This window comes from Centruroides sculpturatus, unplaced genomic scaffold (assembly GCF_000671375.1).
Source record: "Centruroides sculpturatus isolate CEXI.00-Female unplaced genomic scaffold, Cexi_2.0 scaffold796, whole genome shotgun sequence".
Taxonomy (NCBI): domain Eukaryota; kingdom Metazoa; phylum Arthropoda; class Arachnida; order Scorpiones; family Buthidae; genus Centruroides; species Centruroides sculpturatus.
In genome coordinates this window covers 48925-72673 of record NW_019385038.1, presented here as the reverse complement: position 1 = coordinate 72673, position 23749 = coordinate 48925, and the positions used below count along the sequence as shown (strand labels likewise).

Genomic DNA, 23749 nt, shown 5'->3' with positions numbered 1-23749 from the left:
GATGCCGCTAGTCGTTATAATTTTTTTTATTAAAACTAACTTCTAAAATATAATTTTTTTTTTGTTTTTAAATTTATCAATATATCTATTTTGGTTTGTGCAAAATAGAAAAATAATTTCAGATAATACAATAGCCACAAATATTTTTCAAAAATGTGTAATTTTCATTAGGCTTAAATCAACAAAAATTCAACATCACACTACACAAAAAAGAATTTTTTGAAAAATTTCAACACAGGATAGGTTAAACCTATCCATATAAAAGTAAAACCACTGTCTTCTTGACAAAATTCTGAAAACAACTGCTAGACAAATATAATTAGTTAGCAGTGGACAAATTCATGAAGATTGGTATCCCACAACAACTCATCAACTCATGATCTGATAGTAGTGGAGACACAATTATATCATTCATGTCTAACTCATTTCATTACATGCTTAAATAATATGTAACTCAAAGCATAGAATGCAAGAAAGTTTAGAGTGAAATAATGAAAATTCAAGTACAAAAATAGTGAACCATCCATAATGATTTGTTAGAAAACACAACTTTGTGATAAAAGGGAAAAACTTCTTCCTCCTAACAGAGATTGAAGATTTGAATGCTTTGACAGACACATACTAAATGGCAATGTTGGAAAGTACCTGTATACCACCACATTGCTTAATGATACATAAGGTCTAATACTTTCAGTATAGCCTCTTGCTGATCCATTTATTATTAATAATATTAGATACTGTATTGTTCTAAATAAATGTACAAACACATTTTACAAGTCAAAAGATTTTTATGTTTAGTTTAAACCACATTGGATGAATTTGAACAAAACTGCAATTAAAAAAAATTATAAAGTCAAATTTAATTTTAAAAAATTTAAATAAATACTTACATTAACAGGTTGAGGACCTGTAATTCTTTCAGAAGGAGATCTACTATGACCATGATAGTTATGTATGTTACTAGTGAGACTAAGTGGAGGAGGAGTTGGAGCTAATCTACTTCCAGGACTGGGTTTTCCCAGCAATATTAATGCCACATAAGGAACAGCTGAAAATCAATTATACTGGATATTAATAATGAAAATTTCAAAATTGTACAGGGTGTTCCCTTCAAATTTCCATAGTTTTAAACTCTACAAAATCCATTTGTTCGGGTACATGAATAAAATATGCTACAAAAGATGGTAAATACTCTAAGGTTCATGTGCATATACTCATAAGGACCATCACAGAGGTGTTCCAAAGGATTTCCACTATCACATCATCTAAATTGTTGTATTGGCTTGATGCAGCCCAATTTATCAGTCCAACTATCACCTGACATCACCTCTTTAAGCTTTTTTCTTTGTGGGTATGTCAACAATTGTGTGTATACTATGCTTCAGAGCCCTAAATACAAAAATCATGGGTATCATTAACAGTGACTCATAACATCTGGCTTAGACTTGGACAAAAATCAAGTACAGATTGGATATCATATGTGGTCTTGATGTCACACATGCTTTAATATAATAAGTATCTTTTTCAGATGCACTCTCTACCACCATTATTTTCAGTATTGTACTCATGTTTCTTTTCCCAAAAGTAATCCAAAAAACTAGAGAATTTTAGGGGAACATCCTATATTATTTTTGTTAGCACTTTCAACAAATTTATATTCATCTTCAGGCAAACAAAAATTTTAAAATAAAACACAATATTCTAATGTAAATGGAATAAATATCATTTAAATCAAAGTTAAAAGTCATTATGTGCACAATCAAAGTTCAATTACACAAGATAATGAACCGAAATGCAGACATGCATTAAGCTATATTGTGTTCCTATATTATTTCTGAAAATAAAAGGCATTAATTTATAGTGATATAAAATCAATAAAACAAAATAAAAACAGTTATAATATCANAATATCTTCAGTACTTGTCTTTAAATGTAAAAAAATAATAATGCTAAATGGATAATTATGGTATCAATGTTTACATAAACATCATTTACTAAGCTTATTTTATATCAGAAATACTCACTGATGAAAGAATAGAGAAATTCCATAGCACGTATAATATGTTTAATATAAGCTCAGAATTTTTAGTACTCGATTATATTTCGCCACCAGATATATTGCGCTTTCTCTCTGTCTCCCAACAAGCGCAATATAACGAGGGGCTACTGTATATTATATTTACAAACACCAATTTTTACAAACGACCAAATTATGATTAAATAATCTTCAATGTACGATATAAAATCTCACAGGTCATTCAGTCAAAAAAATTTGTTGATCTCATCCAAAAGAAATCAAAAAAACTCAGCAAATAGAATTCAGGGGCGTTCTTATTATTATAATTAATTTGCTGAGAAGGAGAGAGATAGAAATCAAAAAAGATTTAATGTAATAAATTAGAGCAAAAACTGAGCCAAAATTTCATAATTCAGAACAATTTTTACAAAAAAAACAAGTCAAGATGAAAGTAGCCCCAAATAAGTTTTTTCATTAAATACTAGAATAAAAAAGTATTTATTTTATGAATATATAATCACTGAAATCAAAACATAATACTGTATATGAAAAATTTGACACATAATAAAGAAAAATATTTACCATAAGTTGATAAAACATTTTTTACTAGTCTATTTTATATTAGTAATTTCAATTCATTATTATGTTAAATTATGTCATTTATATCTTTTCATCACATCTGTTAAACTTTTATCTGTATAATACTCAGTCAGATCAATAAATTATTTTTATTCAGTAACTTAAACAATAATAACAATTTCCACATAGTTTGTTCTAGCATTCCATCTATGTTAGATTTTACTAAAAATGTATCCCCAATTAAGTTTTCACGATTGTAAAAAGTTTAAATACAGTAATAAACAAAAAAAAAAAACAGTATCAAAGGCTTTTTATTTATTATAGTTTAGTATCCAAAAGTAAAGTGAAAAAATTTCAAAAGTGCTCGGTATTCTATTGAAACAAAATGAAAAATATACATCTATTTAAAAAATAATAGTAATAATATAAATCAAACAAAAATTAATAAATATCCATCACTTACGGAAATACTTTGATGAACTCTGGTTAAATTAAATAATTGATCCTCCAAAGTTTTCACTCTTTTGGCTGCACCATTCATTTCAGCTTGAAGTTTATCTGATGGAGTTTTAGCTAATTCACTTTTTAAATTCTGAAATAAATTAAAAATTAAACAAATTTTCAGATTTAAATAAAATATAAAAATATTATAAATTATTCTTAGATAATAAAGGATACATAATAATTTCCAAAAATATGAAAAATGTGATACACATTCAAAAGGCTTGTCTACACATGTTAATTGCCAGATGAAATCACAATTAACTTTCACAGTAAAATTTTACATAATGAACATCTTATGAAACTTTCTATTCAACAAATATTTTGGTGGAATTTGTCAATTGAAGTAATTTATCATGTTATTTTGATTGTATTTTATAAAACATAGTTCCATTTAACAAAATAAAAAAAAGGTAGAGTTCAACAAAAATATAAACAATTTTTGAATCATAGTAAATAGTAAAACATTTCTTGGAAATTAACCTGTCCAGTATCAAGAAGTCACACAGATATGTCTAACACATTAAAAAAAAAGTTCATGCAAAAACATTTTCACTTAATTCTTAGAAGTTAATTAGTTCCTGTAGTGAAAAAGTTCTAGGTAGAAATTTCTGGCTGTTTTAAAATCTAGGTCTGTGCATTTTACAAAAAGAATGTCAGAAAATAAGTCAAATGTCTCTAAAAAAGTTCATATAATAATAATAATAATTTGACAAAATTGTGTCAAACAGCTGGTTAGCTCAGAGATGCCTCTTTGGTGAGACAGAAGTATTCATGATTGCCATACAGGATCAGATCATAAATACTAAAAACTACAGACAACACATACTCCAAGATATAACACTCACAAATGAATCACACAGAAAATGTCACATCATGCCAGAAACTATACAACACATCACTTCTGATTCCAAACTCTTGGCATAAGCAGATTTATATAGATATAATCAAGTAGCAAATATAATGCACCAAGAGCTTGCAAACAAATACAAATTATTAGATATCTACAAACCATATTACAAATACATTCCACAGACAGAATTGGAAAACAACATGCATAAAATGTATTACGAAAGAGCCATAATCACAGATAAAACAATTTACTACAACAGACCAGACATCACACTCATTGACAAACATAATAAAATCACATACATTAGACATATCCATTCCAAACACTCACAATATACAAAACACATAAACTGAAAAAATCAGCAAGTACACATAACTTGCCCAGGAAATAAGGCATCTGTGGAGGAGGGATAGGGTGCTTATTGTACTGTACCTGATGTTCTTTCCCCTATAGGCATCATATCACACATACTATACAAAAGCCTGGGAACATTACAATTGAATAGAAACACATACATCACATTACAGAAGGCCACTATATTGAATACATGTCATATTATTAGGAAATTCCTGAATATAAGTTTCCATAGTTATTAAACAAAACATAACTTTCATTTATTATATATATATATAAACATCACTAAACCCAATGTATTATTAATAAACTAAACAATCACCATAGTTAATTGGGCTATTTTCCACAACTATTAATAATTATTAAGATATTAAGTAATTTAAGTAATTACTTAAGTAATTTTGGCAGTACTTCAGATGAAGAATAAGATATGGCTCGTTCAAAACAATGAGCCATTATTTATTCCATTGACAATAAATTGGTTTAGAAGAAATAAGTTTTCATAAAAAAATAATATTAATTTAAAATATTATCTTACTTATTTTAAACACTGTCATAATAGTAAACTGATACATTCTGTCATTTTATATAAGAATAAAAAAATTTTTCTTTTTAAATACTTTTGTAACTTACTTCAACAAAAATAAGTTCTTGTTCCAACATTTTCCTAATTGTTCCTATTCTTTCGTTTTCAACTTCTTGTTGTATTTCAGGCTAAACATTAAAATTATGGAATTTATTATATTTTATATAAAATCTTTCAATATTTATATAATATTTTTAATTATTGTTTTTTTTTTATTTCTAAATGAAGGCTTTTCATGCTAAATAGCATTGCCTTTTAACATTGAAAAGATAAAAACAAAATAAAATAAAAATAAACTGTTATATTATGTTATGTTAAAGTAAAACTTTCTCAATTTTTTAAATAATTTGTTTGCATTTTTTCCTTTTCTATAAATTTGCAGTCATTTTTTAATTGATTTTATCTTACTTTTTAGTTTGTAAGAACTAAGAACATAATATCTGTAAAAAACTTAACAAATTCAATATAGAAAGATAAAAGATTTAATGTAAATAAGAAAATATACAGGATTAAAGCTAAAACTATTCATAGTAAACTTTTAAAGTCTTTATTACCAGCAGTTTTTTTTCAAATGTTTTTATCTGTTTGTGCAGCCATCATCAAATTAAAATGAACAGAACACAAATCAAATGCCCAATTTAACAGTAAAATTAAACACACAGAATAAAAACAATTTGTAACAAACTTGTTACAAATTGTGTACTGTTTATTTTATCTTTCATTTTATTCTGATGGCTGCACAAACAACCAAATATGTTTAAAAAATAAAGAAAAGCCAGTAAACTTTATTTTTAGACAGTTTTTTTATACAAATCTCATAAACTAGTATTTGAATTATAATAAACTATTTAAGTTTAAATAAATAGTAATATGAGAACTTTTTAAAATTTTAATTTGAAAAAAGTAAATTTAATAAGTCTAAATATGGATTACATGAAATATTTATATTTATGGAGTTATCAAATGATTAGTTATCACTCTCTGAAATGTTCAAATATACCAACAATTAACATTTCACACAATTTCCTAAATATACTGCTGAACAAAATTAGGAGATAATGTATTATTAATAGTGGATAAGAATACAACACTCTTCTTAATAATCTCATTTTATCAATGCTACACAGATGGGCTATGCCAGTATTCTATTTCTAAAAACAGTTTTTTTCTGGTATGCATATATGGTGACTAAAAAGTAATTCTGTTTTAGAAAAAACACAGTGTTTAATATCAATAATTATTATTTTTACTTTATAAATATGCACATTTATATTGTGGAAATTATAGTATTTTTTAAATTTTTTGTGTAGCTTCATCAGCACTTTCTTCCGTTTCTGGTTTTGGATTTAGCGTCAGTTACGAAACGATGCCCTTTTAGTAGTCACATTTTTACCTTTCTCTTTCAAAATATCATTCTCATTTTCTCACAAGAATGTAACAGGAAAGACAATTACCAAACAATATTGTCTTTACAGAAGGCTGAGGTGGTTAAAGCATCAGCCTACCACTCTGGGAACTTGGGAATGAATCTGAATGAGTTCAAAATCACCAAGAATTTTTTGGGGAGTGATCTGTGATCCTGCCCCTCACCAACTCGTTACCCCATTATGGCGTAAATCCATAATGAAGCTGAAAATAGACCCTCTTAGTTTCCACAGAATAGAAAGAGTTGTCTATTCATCAAAAGAAGCCTCCAATGATAAAGGGGGTCTCCACCCCATTTTCTTTTTATTGTGAGTTCCAATCAGCCTACAGCATTCAATGTGGCTAATAGAGAAGCCCAGTTTGTTTCATTCATTTTTATCATACCACTCACTAGCCTTCTCGCCTGAATATATAGAATATTTTTTATGGACCAACCATCAATACTATTTACAGGGTGTTTATAAATGAATGGTGCAGTTTTAAAAATTAATAATAAATCTATTTATTACCTTATATGGGCAAACCTTACAACATAAGCAGCGGCAACAGTCCAAGTTCACAGGAATGTACCTGAGCTCCTTAATCGTGTTCTTCACCAATGCTGGATTGGACGTGGTGCAGCAGCAGACAACAACCTGCTCCTCTGGCCACCCCATTTGCCAGATTTAATACCCTGCATTTCTTTTTGTGGGGTTTGTTAAAGACCGAGTTTATGTACGTCAATGCCCATGTCCCTTGAGGAATTGTGTGATCAGATAAAGCATGCACTGCAGATCATCACGGAGGATATGCTACACTACGTATGGGAAGAATTTGATTACTGTGTAGATGTGTGTCATGTGACCATGGGTGCACATATTGAAGGATTGTGATTAATGCATAAAAAACTTGAACAGTTGCCGCTGCTTATGCTGTAAGGTTTGCCCATATAAGGTAATAAATAGATTTATTATTAATTTTTAAAACTGCACCATTCATTTATAAACACACTGTACTGGCTACCATTATTTTTTATGTTATCTATAGGTATGTTGTACTGGTGAAATCTGGTTAAAATTGTTACAAGTTTTTGAAATCGCATATCCTACCAAAGATGCTTTTTGTTATCCTGTTTTTTAACATCAGAAATTTTTTGCTTGCCCCTGACAAGTTACCAGATATATACAAACTTAAATAAATGTAAATTCTTAAAACATTTGTTTTTCCTTTTTTGGTGTATTTCAAATCATAGTTTCATACTTATTATCTTTTTTTACACAAGTTTGTCATCAATGATATGTTGCTTCTTGCTCAACAATGTTTTCAATGCAGTTGATTGCTATGGTAAAAATGTTCAGTAAAGATAATAAGACTATAAAACAGTACTGTTAAAATGACATAAAACTTATAAAACTTCAAAACTGAAATGTTTGTTTAATTAAAATATTAATAAATTAAAACTAAAAAATATTTCAATTAAAATTTTATGTCCAAAATAATATGTCTAAAACTTAAAAGTTTAAAATGAGAATGCATAAAATGTTATATATGAAAAGAATTAAAATTGGAACATTCAATTAAAATGTGTTTAATTGATAAAACACAACTATATTACTGACAAATAAGCACATCCTCATCCAACATAAGATGGCTGTGTGTGAGAGAACTATATTCTATATGCATGAATTATGCAAGAACTTCTTGACTATTCCTATAATGTTTTGACTTCTATTCTTGACATCTAATTTAATCTCATTAAATTTATTATTAATTTAAGCTTCTCAATAAATCTGCCAAAGTCCATACATGTTATTTTGATGACAGTAGAAAGTTATGAAAGTAACATAAGACAAGACTGAAAATGCAGAGCTCTCTTGTGCCTTAACAGCAACATCAGCTAGCATGTTCTCTTTTATCCCAACTTGCATCAGGAGCCAATAAAACTTAATATGTCTTTAAACAAAAGGAGTTTTTCTTAGATTTATTAAGCTGGGGTGCACTATGTATTGCCAGGATATTAGGGTCTGTAAATTGTCTGAGTGAATTGAAAAATATAATGCAGAAATAGCTAAACAGATGACATGCTTCAATATAAAAAGACTGCCATTCTGAAAAGTACACAGATAATAACACAAAAGGTTGGGTAGCTACAATATTATCTGAACTCATATAAGATAATTCTGCATGACCTAGAAATGTAAGGTACAAGATTGACTTACTTATGAATGGAAGTATACACATGAACACATTTAATTGAAGCAGTGAACACATTTAATTGAAAAATGCCAAAACGTTAGCATAGATTTTTTTCTATTTACAAAGCACAATTATACAAAAAAAAATAAATTGAGCTTAAGTACCAAAAGCATGTCAGGATGGCTAAATAATTTTTCCTAAATATTTGTGCTGAAATGAAAGTGCATCTTATGTATCATAAAATACAATAATACTTATCATAAATGAATGTGCTAAGTATATAAATAAAAAAAATTACCAAGTTGAGGGTGCCACTATTAGAAAAGGGTTGAAAAACACTGTGTTATTTATATGTATATATTGTCTACTTGGACTTTGTTTATTAATAGGACTAGATATTTTGTTTTGACTTTTGACTAAGATTTCCTCTCTTTGCTAATCAGAAACTTCATCAGTGTAATAAGTCCTATTAATAAACAAAGTCCAAGCAGACAACATTTAAATAGAAATGTAAAAACTAAGAACAAAGAAGTAAAAAAGAACTGTGTTATTTAATTAACTAGAATTCAAATTTGATTGCATATGCAGGCTTTATGAGTTAAATATTTTTATCAGTAATTTTTAGAGTGAACAGACACTATTCTAGTAATAAAGAAGAAAATATATACTGTATAACAGGATCAGAGAGGATTTATTTCCATACTAATTTCTATCAAATGACAGATATGTGAAAATAAATCCTTAATTGTTATCTTTACAAACAAATGTAGAAAAATGACCATTTCTAATAGTTATTATTATGGCTTAAATTGCTTGAAATAGTGTTCATTACACAATTATGCATAATTCATGGACAACTGCTATGAACCATCTTTAATTCTTTTTACATAAATACATTTATTTTGCATTTTCTCATTACTAATAAAAATATAAAAACTCATTTTTTTATTTTTTTGTCATACTATGATTATGATAATTTGCTACACAATCTTTTGGCATGTTTTTGAGAAAATGTTCCCTCCACCAGTATATCTGTATTTGCAAGTTACTTTGTTTTCACCCTTATATCCAGGTATCTTAAATCTTGAAGTCATCATTAACCTGTCCCATGTTATTCCCAACTTATCTTGGAGTCGCAACCTGCTGACCTTGGCCAGTTGGTCCGAGATATCTTGTTTCAGCATTGGAACATTTTTGAAACTAGATGCCGCTAGTCGTTATAATTTTTTTTATTAAAACTAACTTCTAAAATATAATTTTTTTTTTGTTTTTAAATTTATCAATATATCTATTTTGGTTTGTGCAAAATAGAAAAATAATTTCAGATAATACAATAGCCACAAATATTTTTCAAAAATGTGTAATTTTCATTAGGCTTAAATCAACAAAAATTCAACATCACACTACACAAAAAAGAATTTTTTGAAAAATTTCAACACAGGATAGGTTAAACCTATCCATATAAAAGTAAAACCACTGTCTTCTTGACAAAATTCTGAAAACAACTGCTAGACAAATATAATTAGTTAGCAGTGGACAAATTCATGAAGATTGGTATCCCACAACAACTCATCAACTCATGATCTGATAGTAGTGGAGACACAATTATATCATTCATGTCTAACTCATTTCATTACATGCTTAAATAATATGTAACTCAAAGCATAGAATGCAAGAAAGTTTAGAGTGAAATAATGAAAATTCAAGTACAAAAATAGTGAACCATCCATAATGATTTGTTAGAAAACACAACTTTGTGATAAAAGGGAAAAACTTCTTCCTCCTAACAGAGATTGAAGATTTGAATGCTTTGACAGACACATACTAAATGGCAATGTTGGAAAGTACCTGTATACCACCACATTGCTTAATGATACATAAGGTCTAATACTTTCAGTATAGCCTCTTGCTGATCCATTTATTATTAATAATATTAGATACTGTATTGTTCTAAATAAATGTACAAACACATTTTACAAGTCAAAAGATTTTTATGTTTAGTTTAAACCACATTGGATGAATTTGAACAAAACTGCAATTAAAAAAAATTATAAAGTCAAATTTAATTTTAAAAAATTTAAATAAATACTTACATTAACAGGTTGAGGACCTGTAATTCTTTCAGAAGGAGATCTACTATGACCATGATAGTTATGTATGTTACTAGTGAGACTAAGTGGAGGAGGAGTTGGAGCTAATCTACTTCCAGGACTGGGTTTTCCCAGCAATATTAATGCCACATAAGGAACAGCTGAAAATCAATTATACTGGATATTAATAATGAAAATTTCAAAATTGTACAGGGTGTTCCCTTCAAATTTCCATAGTTTTAAACTCTACAAAATCCATTTGTTCGGGTACATGAATAAAATATGCTACAAAAGATGGTAAATACTCTAAGGTTCATGTGCATATACTCATAAGGACCATCACAGAGGTGTTCCAAAGGATTTCCACTATCACATCATCTAAATTGTTGTATTGGCTTGATGCAGCCCAATTTATCAGTCCAACTATCACCTGACATCACCTCTTTAAGCTTTTTTCTTTGTGGGTATGTCAACAATTGTGTGTATACTATGCTTCAGAGCCCTAAATACAAAAATCATGGGTATCATTAACAGTGACTCATAACATCTGGCTTAGACTTGGACAAAAATCAAGTACAGATTGGATATCATATGTGGTCTTGATGTCACACATGCTTTAATATAATAAGTATCTTTTTCAGATGCACTCTCTACCACCATTATTTTCAGTATTGTACTCATGTTTCTTTTCCCAAAAGTAATCCAAAAAACTAGAGAATTTTAGGGGAACATCCTATATTATTTTTGTTAGCACTTTCAACAAATTTATATTCATCTTCAGGCAAACAAAAATTTTAAAATAAAACACAATATTCTAATGTAAATGGAATAAATATCATTTAAATCAAAGTTAAAAGTCATTATGTGCACAATCAAAGTTCAATTACACAAGATAATGAACCGAAATGCAGACATGCATTAAGCTATATTGTGTTCCTATATTATTTCTGAAAATAAAAGGCATTAATTTATAGTGATATAAAATCAATAAAACAAAATAAAAACAGTTATAATATCAAAGCAGGTACTTTATTTTTAAATTACTTTCATTTTAATTTTTAGAAGATTCAATCAATAAATCTAAAATATAAATTACCATTTTCTACAAAAATACTAGTTTCTAATATTAATATACTAAAAATAAATACAACTTTTTTACAAAGAAAAATTCTTTGTTTCAGTCATTTTTTCGTTGTTCACACCATCAGCAGTTCATTAAAAAACACAAATACTCACGGAGACGACCTTCCTTTTTAGGCTACTGCCTCCGTAGTTAAAATGTAAAAAATGATAAAAGCGTCCTCTGGTGCTTTTTCCACAATCACATGATACATTTTAAGTAAAAATAAGTTTACATGGCCAACAATTATTTAATATTAATATACTAAAAGCATTGTTTACTTTGAAAAACTAAACAATGCTTTACATTTAAATTTGAAATTCAAAGAATTTGAAAATATGTATTCCAAACTTGTTCAAATTATTTGATAAAAAGGTTTATATACGTAGGCAGTTTTTTCCAACCTCTGATGGCCCATAACACAAAAATAAGTGTAAATAACAAAATGAATTTATTACCAAAAGTTAGATACTTTTTGACATAATCATCGTGAAGATTGAGACATTTGTCTATCTATGGATGAACTTTGAAATCCCCTCTGTTGCCGCCAGTGATTGGGATGGGCCTTAATTTAACATTGTTTTGAAGATTGTCATTATTCTCAAACCTCTGCACTGCTAGCCAAGTTTTCAGTTCAGAAAATAGATGGAAGTCTTCACACATTAAAGATGTGAAGACTGTCACCTTTCAGACTTCCACCTAGCTTGGAACTTTTTAAACACCCAGTGTACAGCCCCAATTTAGCACCGAGCAACTTTCATCTCTTCCTGAACTAAAAACATGGCTAGGAGGGCAGAGGTTTGAGAATAATGACGATCTTCAAAACAATGTTAAGGCCCATCTCAATCACTGGTGGCAACATTTTATGAAGAGGGAATTTCAAAGTTCGTTCACAGATAGACAAATGCCTCAATCATCATGATGATTATGTCGAAAAGTAACCATGTTTGTACCTAACTTTTTGTAATAAATTCATTTTGTTATTTACACTTGTCATTGTTTTGGTCCATCAGAGGTTGAAAAAAAAAAAATGCTCTTGTAACAGTAATAATACAGGTGTAAAAGTTAAAAATAAATTTAAAAGAAAAAAAAACAATAAAATTATAGCATATCAAATGATATGTGATGTCAGTCAGCTAAATTATCACCTCTATAAATTATCTTATGTTTCTTAATTTTTTAAACTAAAGTCAAAAATATCTGAAAATGCAACAACTTCTTTGCCTCAAATAAACAGTAGTCTTTCCTAAGCCAATGAGCTACACAAAAATTAGTAAAAGGTAGTTAAAAATGAAAGTAAAAATATTTACAAAATATAAACACTTCAGTAAAATTGCACTGGAGGATGCACAGCAAGAAGTTCCAGAAATAAAAAAAAGAGGCATTACTTTGTATGTCCCTCTAAAACTGGCCAAATGAGTAAAATTATTTGTAGCAAATGTAAGAAAAATGTAGACCAGGTGTATAGAGTTATGATATGTAAGAAATGTAACAACAAATAAATGTTACAAAACTTACAAAGTACTGTTTCTGTGTATTTTGAAATGGCAGTCTCAGAGACTCGCCTTATGTAAGAGTGTAAAAAAGTTTACATCATGCATCTTAGGCTTAATAATCTCTACAATAACACTACATAATCCAAATAATAAAAACAGAATTTCATTTTTCATTTTTTCATAGGCTGTAAATTTATTCATATTATACAAGTCTAAATTCATTTATATTTCGTCTATATTTAATCATATTATATAAGTCTAATTCATTTCAGTAGAACTCAAAAACATAATAAATATTAAAACTTTGATGAATTAGTTTTAAAATTTTTTGTAGTAGTTTTATTCAATACAGAAAAATATTTAAAAATAAATTTACTAAATTTCAGACAAAAAATCTATAAATAAATTAAATAATAGTTTAGTATTATAAAATTACCATATTACATTTCAAAATTATTCTCATACCCCAATTAGGTCCAGTTGGGGGATGTAAAAAGATACAACCCTTAATTAATTAATGTATTTAAACTCAAAAAGCAATAAACTGACACTATTAGCATACTTAAATAATTCATTTTTTAGTTTCAGAAAAGACATAGAATAAATAAAAATCATTAATATGTTAATAATCATTTTTATCAATATCAAAATCAAGATGGCTTATTTTAAAGCTGTTTATGTCTTCAGTGATCCCATTGTCACCTTTTAAGCTCTTATAAAATTTCAAGCAGTCTATTAGCATAAGATACATACATCATTTCTTGCAAATTGTCAAGTTTTTGCCTTAGCAATAAGCTTGCCATTTAGCCATAATGATGTTAGATCATTAAAAATATCTACTACTTTTTCAGGAGATCTCCTGCATCAAGTAACTTTTTTATATTATTTACTTGATAGGATTTGAAAAATCATTTTGTTTCACCACGAGCAAGAACCAATCTTTCCAATTAGAATGGAAAGAATGGTACATTTCTTTTCATTCTAATTGGTCTGAAGTGAAGTCAATTAATTTTTTCATTGATAATAGTTGTTTTTATATTAACTATGTTCTTTTCAATATTTATTATTCCAAAAGTGTCCAAAGATGTCATTTCAGTTACAGTAAGTGTTTTTTCTTCCTACACTTACTCATATTGTTAATGTATTCAGAAAGTGTGTAAACTCATTGTTGGTATTTCAACAATGAAATTTGAAATTTGAATGGTTTGGAAGTAAACTATGAGTCAAACAGAGAAATTTAAGTGTAATGTCCTCCATAAAGCTAACACCCACTTGGTAGCTCAAGTAAATTGCATATAAATACAGCAGAGTCCCGCTAGTCTGAACTAATTGGGACCAAGCCCAGTTCAGATTAGCAGATTTTCAAATTAGCCGAATAATTAAAATAATGGAGAAGCAAGCAGTAAAACAGGTCTGGTTTATATAGATCCAACACTATCAATGATGTCAACACCCCACCCTGGACAAAGGTGAAAGTGAAATAAAATTGGCAGTAGAGTTTGGAGTGGGCAAAGCCAAAATAACTGACTGGAAAAAATCACGTAAAGATCATGCAGTTTTGTGCCTCTACTTCAGAAAAATCAGTTAAAAATCGACAAACAGCAAGGCCCTCAACATTTGACAAGCTTGATGAAGCCTTATTCACGTGGTTCACTCAGGAAAGAGCCGACCAAAACATGTTCAGATTAGGAGGATGTTTGGATTAGCAGTGTTCAGACACTGCTAATCCAAACATCTGTTACAGTAGAGTGGCACTCTACTGTAACATATAAATCAACAAAGTGAGTTGAATGGTTTCTGTAAAATATTGAAATGTTTATAATGAAATTATGGGTTAGTCACTGAGCTTTTTAAATACACTACCAATAGTTGTGCAATTTGGTATTTCTGTAAAATGAAAATTGTACAATACTGAATTTGTATACAACTTTAACCCATTCTTTTTTTTACATTTGAAGGTTGGTAGCTTTTTGCATAATTGAGCTCAATTAATTTCAATGCTAGAAAAAGTATTAAATAAAATATATTCATGCAAAATATTATCTGACAGTAACAACTTAATTGTGTAAGATTGTTAAAAAACATTAAGTTTTTGAAATGCTAAATTATTTTCCTTAATTTAATCTTTTTCAATTTCATCCTACAATGATAAAAAAGTATACTCACATTTGATAAGTTTAACTACTTCTTGATGATTGGACTGCGTAACCAATGTTCCATTAACCTGTATTAAAAAAAATATATTTATTTTTAATAAATTTTTTACAACAATTCACAATTATTATGTTAAAATATTACTTTGTTCATATGTACAGAGCATTGATATTAACAAATACCGCATATCTTTTGATATTGGTGAAGACTAATCTAACATCTAATATAACAGGTACAGCAGATCATGTAAGTTAAGAACATGTATTGGGGGATGGTGTTAGAGCATTTATTATTCTGTATTGTGTTGATACATATTGAAAGAATGAAAGGGAAGATAATTTGGAATGAAATAATGTTGAAAATTCTGACTTGAAAATATTGTACCATATAGTATGTAAGAAACAATTAATTTCTCATGCCAAATAATTCTAACTAGATAAAAGTTAAGATTACTCAGATTTGAATTTAATTAAAACACATTAATTAATGAACTTAATTAAAACATAAAACCCCACAAATTTTTTGTTTTAATTATTAAATTTTGTTAACATCAATAGACAGTGGTCTTAACTTATGTCTAGTAAATGTATCATGCAGGATGACATTAAAGAAACCACGACTTTGAGACAATAAATGAAACAATTGCTTCCTCCTAATAGAAAACAAGATTCAAATGCATCCAGGGTGCCGATTATGCTCAATCATATAAAGTTTCAAGACAATTAATGAAATCATCTCAGAGAAACTTATGGTAGAAAAAAACAATATAATGGCAATAGCTACAAAAACATTACAATAAAATGGAGTAGAAAATAAAACACTAAACACAAAAATCCTACAAAAAACAAGTACTTTAATAAAGAAACAAATGTTTTCTATCATTCTAACTGTTTATAGTTCTTACTATTCATTTCTTTATAAACTATTTGTTTTTTACTGGATTTTGATGTTTAGTGCTTTATTTATACATCTATATCCAGTTTGTCAAGTTGTTCTTACTACAATTAAAATGTAATAATGTCCTGGCTAACCCTAAAGACATTAATTGGAAAAATTTGCCAAATGCAGAAAAACCATGTGTTTAAAAAGTGAAGTTGGAATATTGTCTACTTTGTTTCTGATCAATTTAATCTCTTGTTATACTGCAACCTTCTTAGATGGTTATGTGTTTCATAGTAGAGATGATTCAGTCTCACTAACTATAGTTTCAATTTTTACAAAAGACTGAAACTGAAACAGAACCAAAAAAAGAAAATACATTTTTATTTCAAAACTTTTTTCAACATGGCTATTTAACCTTTCATCAGGATGACCCCATCCTCAGGACAGTATTTTTCTTCTTATGTACACCACTGTTTCCAAGTGCATGTGATCAACTTGAAGAGTAGGTGTATTTTTGAAGGGATAGGTATACGGCACTAAACAATAATAGTGTGAGGAATGTTTTGGTTTTAGAAAACAGTTACTTTTTTCAAAAGAAATAAATACATATAACCTGTCCCCATTACATTGCACCTGCTCATGTTATGTGGACATGTGAAAAAAATTGAAGTAATTTTTTTATTTTTTTCCTACTATTTTTAACCTTTCTTACCTTACTATTGTTAGTAAATATTAAGGATTTAAAAAATATTTGTTTTTGAATAAACGCTAATTTGTATTAATAAAAATATTAACTTGTACTTGAGCTAGAATTAAGTAAAATTATCACCTTTTTAAATATTCCAGCAAATAATTTAATATCATAAAAATGTTTTCAATTGTCTTTAACGATCTTCATCAGTTAAATAATAAAGTAAAAAGAACATTAAAGAAATAGAACTTAAATTAAAATTACGAAAAAATAATAACTACGCATGCGTTTGTAATGATGTGCGCTTAAGGGAATGAATACAAAAAGATGGGGATATATGAATATAAAAAATAAAAAAATAAAATAAAAAGCTCAACAGAATCACATTAAAAATGAATGCCTCGTAAAAATTACAATTTATCTTCATAAAATGATTTCCATGCTGTAGATAGAGAGTGGGCGTCCCTATGATTGATACAAGAAGTTTTCCCTTGGGCTTTATAAATCTCAAGCTTTTCAAGATGTTTGATGGAGTGCTTGCTAGACATAGGTCTAATGATGGAAACTTGGTCCCATATAACCTCAACTCCTTGCTGGTTGGCGTAAGATGCTAAAACGGTGTATAAAGCCCAAGGGAATAACTGTGGTAATCCACAATGAGTCTGCTAGTGTAGATAAAAAAGACGTTGAGAAGTTCTGTCTCAAATTTGAAGAATTCATTAAAAAAGAAAGATATTGTCCATGACAAATTTTCAATTGTGATAAAACTGGTTTATTTTGAAAGCACATGCCAAACCATAACTACATCACAAAAGATGAGAAAAATATTCCTGGACATAAACCCATGATTGACATTATTTTTGGGAGCTAATGCTAGTGGTGATATGAAGCTTATCCCACTTCTTGTCTATCACTCTGAGAACACTAGAGCATTCAAAAAAATTCCATAATTAAAGAAAGACTGCCAGTGATGTGGAGATCAAATAAAAGAACATGGGTCATACAAGCTCTTTTCAAAGAATATCTGTTTAAAGTTTGTGCTCCAGGCATCAAGGATTACATTCATACCAATGAATTTCCATTGAAAGCACTGTTGCTATTGGACAACACACCAGAACCCAAAAGACCTTAAATATAATTTGCTGGATAACTTTCCCTAGCTGACAGTTCAGTTTCTGCCTCTAAATACCATTTTGTTGATTCAGCCAATGGATCAGGAGGTTATTGCTAGTTTTAAGAAATTGTACATTTGCACACTGTTTTGTCTGAGTTTTGAAGCATGCCAGTTCTCCTCAACAATGACATTAAAACATTTTGGAAAAAAAAATTTGTTATTCTTGAAGCTATCTGGCTCATTCAAAAGGCATGGTCAGAAGTCACTCAACAACAGTTGAATTCTGCTTGGTGAAAGCTGTATCCCTCTTGCATTCAGGAAAACAGAGATGATGTTCCCGAAATTATAGATGAAATTGTGACAACTGCTAGAGATCTCAAATTAGAGGGAAATGAAGATGACATTGAAGAGCTCATAATGGAACCTGAAACTCCAAGAACTCTTGAATGAAGAATACCAAGAAACTCAGCAAGATGTGTTTACTTCTGAAAAAAAGGAAGACAAAAGAAGATCAATGCTGACATTTGCTATTAAAGATCTTTTGAAGAAGTGTGAGAATATCAGAACAACAGTCTCAGAATGACATTCATACCAGGTTGAGGTTAATAGGCTTGGGGATCTCTACATTCGGGACATTCCAATTTTCAACGCTGACTCAGCGCTGATCTCAACGTTCGTTAAAAGTCATTCCTTTTTTCAACGTTGAAGTGGCGCTGTTGTCAGCACTGTCTCAACACACTTAGCACTCAACAGATATGTTGACTGCTACTTTAAAATGAATTGTGGGTAATTGCTAAAACATTTGAATGGAATCCATCTTGCTGAGAATGGAATTATGGAAACTAAGCACTTCGTACTCGAGTTGGAATGTTGTTGATGACGTCAAATTGTTGACTTCAACACTCAACACTCGCAATGAAAATTAGAATGTCCCGAATGACAATGCTATTAATTACTTCTGTAAATCCTGAAGAAGAGAGAAAAGCAATCAACATTGGACAGATTATTTAACACCCCACAAATGGGAAAAACATGACTGACAAATATGCAAGACTGTGTATGTATGTATGTATTATTATTATGTTGGGTTTAGTGGGTTACTCGGTTCACACCGGTGGCTGTGATACTAGGCCGGACCAGAGTCAAGGCATAGCAACCAAAACAAAACTAAAATTAAATAAGTGTGTCAGTGTCTGTATTCAGGAATTTCCTAACAATGTGGCATGTATTCAATATAGTGGCCTTCTGTAGTGTGATGTATGTATTTCTACTCAATTCTAATGTTCCCAGGCTTTTGTGTAGTGTGTGTGGTATCATACCTGTACAGGAGAGTGTTTGGAATAGCTATGTCTATAATGTATGTGATTTTATTGTTTATATATAAATGATTTTATTGTGTTTGTCAATGAGTGTGATGTCTGGTCTGTTGTTATAAATTGTTTTATCTGTGATTATGGCTCTGTCGTAGTACATTTTGTGCATGTTGTTTTCCAATACTGTCTGTGGAATATACTTGTAGTATGGCTTGTGAATGTCTACCAAGTTGTGTTTCTTTGCAAGCTCTTGGTGTATTATATTTGCTACTTGATTATGTCTGTGTAAATAATCTGTCTGTGCCAAGAGCTTGCACCCAGAAGTGACGTGTTGTATAGTTTCTGGCATGATGTGACATTTTCTGCATGTGTCATGTGTGAGTGTTGTATCTTTGAGTATGTGTTTTCTGTAGTTTTTAGTATTTATGACCTGATCCTGTATGGCAATCATGAATCCTTCTGTCTCTCCCCAAAGAAGCATCCCCGATCTAACTAGCTGTTTGACGCAGTTTTGTCAACAAAATCCTGGGCCAGGTCATAAGGATGCCTGCCATGGAGTGCCTTTCGAGCCCACGATTGCTTGATGGTGTCTATGCTTTTTATGTGTTGTGTCATGTCTGTATGATGTGAGTGTAAGTTTAATGGTGTGCTATTTGAGTCTGCTAGAGTTAGTGCTTTATGTAATTGTGATGTTACTTGTTTCCTGTAGAAAAACTCTCGCAGTGTCTATTTGTTTGTAGTGAAGGTTAACTATGTCGATCAAGCCACGTCCGCCATCTTTACGTGGAAGGGTTAATCTTTCTATAGCAGATTTAAGATGATGATGTTTACGCTTAGTAAGTGTTGTTCTTGTTTTCCTTTGGAGTTGATCGAGGATCATGAATCAAAAAATAAAAGAGCTATCGACTATAAATAAATACTATGCCATTTGTTAAAATTTGTTTTTTTTTTTTAATAAGATAAAATTCATAAATTTTAAAGCCTGAGCTTCATATTATAAGCAATGTTAAATTTTTTTCAACGTAATTTAAAAAAAATTTTTACTATTAGGTTAAGTCAAAAGTTAGTCAACTTTTGACTAACCTTTGTATTTCTCTACGCTTTGTATTCCAGTATCCTAAAATATAAAAAATAACCNTTGTTTATGCTTAGTAAGTGTTGTTCTTGTTTTCCTTTGGAGTTGATCGAGATCTGTGTGAGTCCAATGTATAACTCCAAAAGAATAAGTAAGTATTGGAATGACATATGTGTTTATTGCTTTAACTGTGTGTTTTGCATTTCGCTGTGTTTTGAGAATAGCATTTAACCTACTTTTGTATTCTTTAATTAATCTTTGCTTTATTTGTGTATGTTCTGTTAGTTTGGCCTTTTGGAATCCTAAATACTTGTAGAACTCGCCCTCTTCCATGGATTCAATAATGTCTCCATTTCCAAGTGCAAAATCTTCTTTCTTCAGGATTCCTTTTTCTATGTGAAGTTTTTTGCATTTGTCTAAGCCAAACTCCATTTGTATGTCCTTAGTGTATGAATGTGTGATTTGTAGGAGTTGATGAAGTTGTTTTTGTGTGGATGCATAAAGTTTTATGTCGTCCATGTACATGAGATGTGAGAGTGTAAACTGTGTTGTTTTTTCATGTCTGATATTGTAGCCATAATGCGTGTTGTTTAACATGTTGGATAATGGATTCAGGGCTAGGCAGAACCAGAGAGGACTCAAGGAATCTCCTTGAAAAATTCCTCGCCTAATGAATATTTCGTTTGTTTGTATGGAAGTGTTACTAACCCTGAGATGTAGTGTTGTTCTCCAGTGCTGCATAGTGTTTTCGAAGAATGCAATGAGTGATGGATGTATTTTGTACATGTGTAGAATATGTAGCAGCCAACTGTGTGGAACACTGTCGAATGCTTTTCTGTAGTCTATATATGCCATGTGTATGTTTCTGTGTTGTTTGTGTGCTTGCCGTAGAATGACTGAATCTATGAGTAACTGTTCTTTGCATCCCCTGTGATTTCTACGGCAACCTTTTTGTTGTTCTGTAAGAATGTCGTGTTCTTCAACATGTTTGTATATTTTGTTTGTGATACAGGATGTCAATAATTTGTAGAGTGTTGGAAGACATGTAATTGGTCTGTATTGTGTGGGGTCTGTGGTTTTGTTGTTTTTAGGTTTCATGTAGGTGATGCCCTGAGTAAGAAATTTTGGCATGTCTTGTGGATTGATGATGATGTGTGTTAGATGTTTAGCTAGTTCCTGGTGCAGTGATGTAAACTTTTTGTACCAGAAATTGTGAATGTTGTCTACACCAGGTGTCTTCCAGTTGTGTGTTCTGTTAACAGCGTAGCGAATGTCGTGTATGTTTATTTCAGCACAGGGCATAGTTGGTATGTTGTGCAAGTTTCTGTTCTCCTCCTCGATCCAGCCTGCATCAGCATTGTGTGTAACAGCATTGGACCAAAGAGAAGACCAATAAGTTGTGAGTTCTTCTTCTGTTGGTGTGCCACTGTGCTGTGTATCAGTGTTTGTTTTGGTACTGATTTGTCTGTAGAAAAGTTTTTCATTGTTTGTGAATAATTTATTTTGTTGTTTTCGTAGTGTACATGTTTTGTATCGTTTGAGTCTACGTGCTTTGGCTGCGAGTTTTTGTTTTAGTGTATCGATGTATTCTGTAATGTGTGTGTTGTGATGTTCATGTTTTGTGTGTGTTTTGATTTTCTTGAAAATGTTTTTGAGTTGTTTCTTTAATTTGGGTGTTATGTTGTTTTTAGTGTATTGTGTCAGCCTGCCTAATTGCTGTCTAATGTCATTTATTTGTGTTTCTATTCTTCTCTGCCAGGCAGGCTTGTGATAGAATTGTGTTTTGTGTGTGTCTGTCTGTGAGTGTATTTTCAGTCCATGGTGTGTTACTACTGTGACTGCCCCAGCATAAACTAATGTATGAATGTCTGAGAGTGTAGAAATTGAATGAATGTAGTTTGGTAGTAAGTGAGTGTTTACATAATTTAGTGTTTTTCCTACTACCTTTGACGTGTTGATTTTCGGTATTCGTGGTCTTTGTGTGGGATCTGTACCTGTATATTTAGTGAGTGTTTCCTGAAATATAAGTGAGAGTGTATTAACTAAATCTATGTCTATGTTATCAGTGATGGATGAGGAAGTGTCTGTAGTATCATTAATGGTAGTTGTTGTATGTGTACTATTATCAATGCTTGTTGCTGGATTATCCTGACAGGTTACGTGATCTTCATTAATGTTAAATGTTTCTGTCTGTTGATGTATTTGATCAGCAACCTGTTGTTTGATAAGTTCAAGTGTTGTTTGTGGGATAAGGTTGTTGTGTATAATTGTTCTTTTTTGATCAACAACCCTTTGTTCGGTGACAGTGAGGTGAGGATATTGTTGTGTGAATCTATGGTGTAGTTGTTGTCTGTATGCTGTCATGTTTGTTTCGAGTCTTGTGATGGTGTAGTAAGTACGGATGATAAACTCGTTCATTTCTGTTGTCCATTTCATCCGTTGGCGTGGTTTTCCAGCCTTTGTGGTCTGTGGATGCATTGCCACAGAAACACCAAGGCTAGGTTGATTCCTCACATCTGTTGAGGGCATTGCAGTAGCCATGCTTGGGCCGGCGCTGCTTTCGCCACCGGTAACCAAGGGAGACTGGAGCCTATTTTTCGAACGTGAGCCTCGTCGTGATTTTATAAGACAGATTTAATACCAATATTTTAAAGATTAATACAATAGTCGCATTTTCTTGATTATATTGCACACTTTTTTTTCGACTTTATTAATTTGACTCGGTTGTTTTCGTTTGCTCCTCAGTTACATGTATTACGTCATCGATATACAAGCACATCATATCTCTACATCACTTTGGTTTTGGTATTCGTTAGTTTAATCTTATTTTAACTTTAAAAATACTGTGTTTTTTAATATTTAATACTAGCTGCAAGATCCCGCTTCGCTGGGTTTTTATTTGTATGTAATATAGTTTTTTTTATATATATAAAAGACTTTTTTTCTAAGTAATCTAGAATCTAGCTGCAAGGACCAGCTTCGCTGGGCAAAAAGTAACGATAGTGAAGATTAAGATAATTACGTTATAGCTAATCTTACCCGTTTTCACAGAATGCAAGAATTAGGTCCTCCGTTTTCAGACTAATTAGAGAATTTTTACGTTTAGTCAAACGAACTATTTTCAACGTTTATGGAACGTTTACAATCGTTCTATAATCGAACCAATATTCGAATTTTATGTTCGAATTTAATTCGAACAAATGCGAACAAAACATTCGAAATAGAAAGCCATTTTCAACTACTTTTAGCCTCATATCTCCCGCACCCTTATAGCTATCGAGACGCAACCACCCCTATGCACGAATGGAGACTTGGGGCTACCAC

General features: G+C 30.3%; 1 protein-coding gene across 1 annotated transcript in view; it reads right to left on the bottom strand.

Annotated features, from left to right (window-relative positions):
* The window catches only part of LOC111633738 (rho guanine nucleotide exchange factor 11-like), a 158979-nt gene that overhangs the window by 126553 nt on the left and 8677 nt on the right, over positions 1-23749 (bottom strand). Inside the window, exons 3-6 of the mRNA XM_023378347.1 lie at positions 15363-15420; positions 10584-10741; positions 4938-5018; positions 3060-3188 (exon numbers count right to left, since the gene is read on the bottom strand). Coding sequence (XP_023234115.1) covers positions 3060-3188; positions 4938-4967 — 159 coding nt within the window. The 5' untranslated portion in view covers positions 4968-5018; positions 10584-10741; positions 15363-15420. The remainder of the gene's footprint in view (positions 1-3059; positions 3189-4937; positions 5019-10583; positions 10742-15362; positions 15421-23749) is intronic.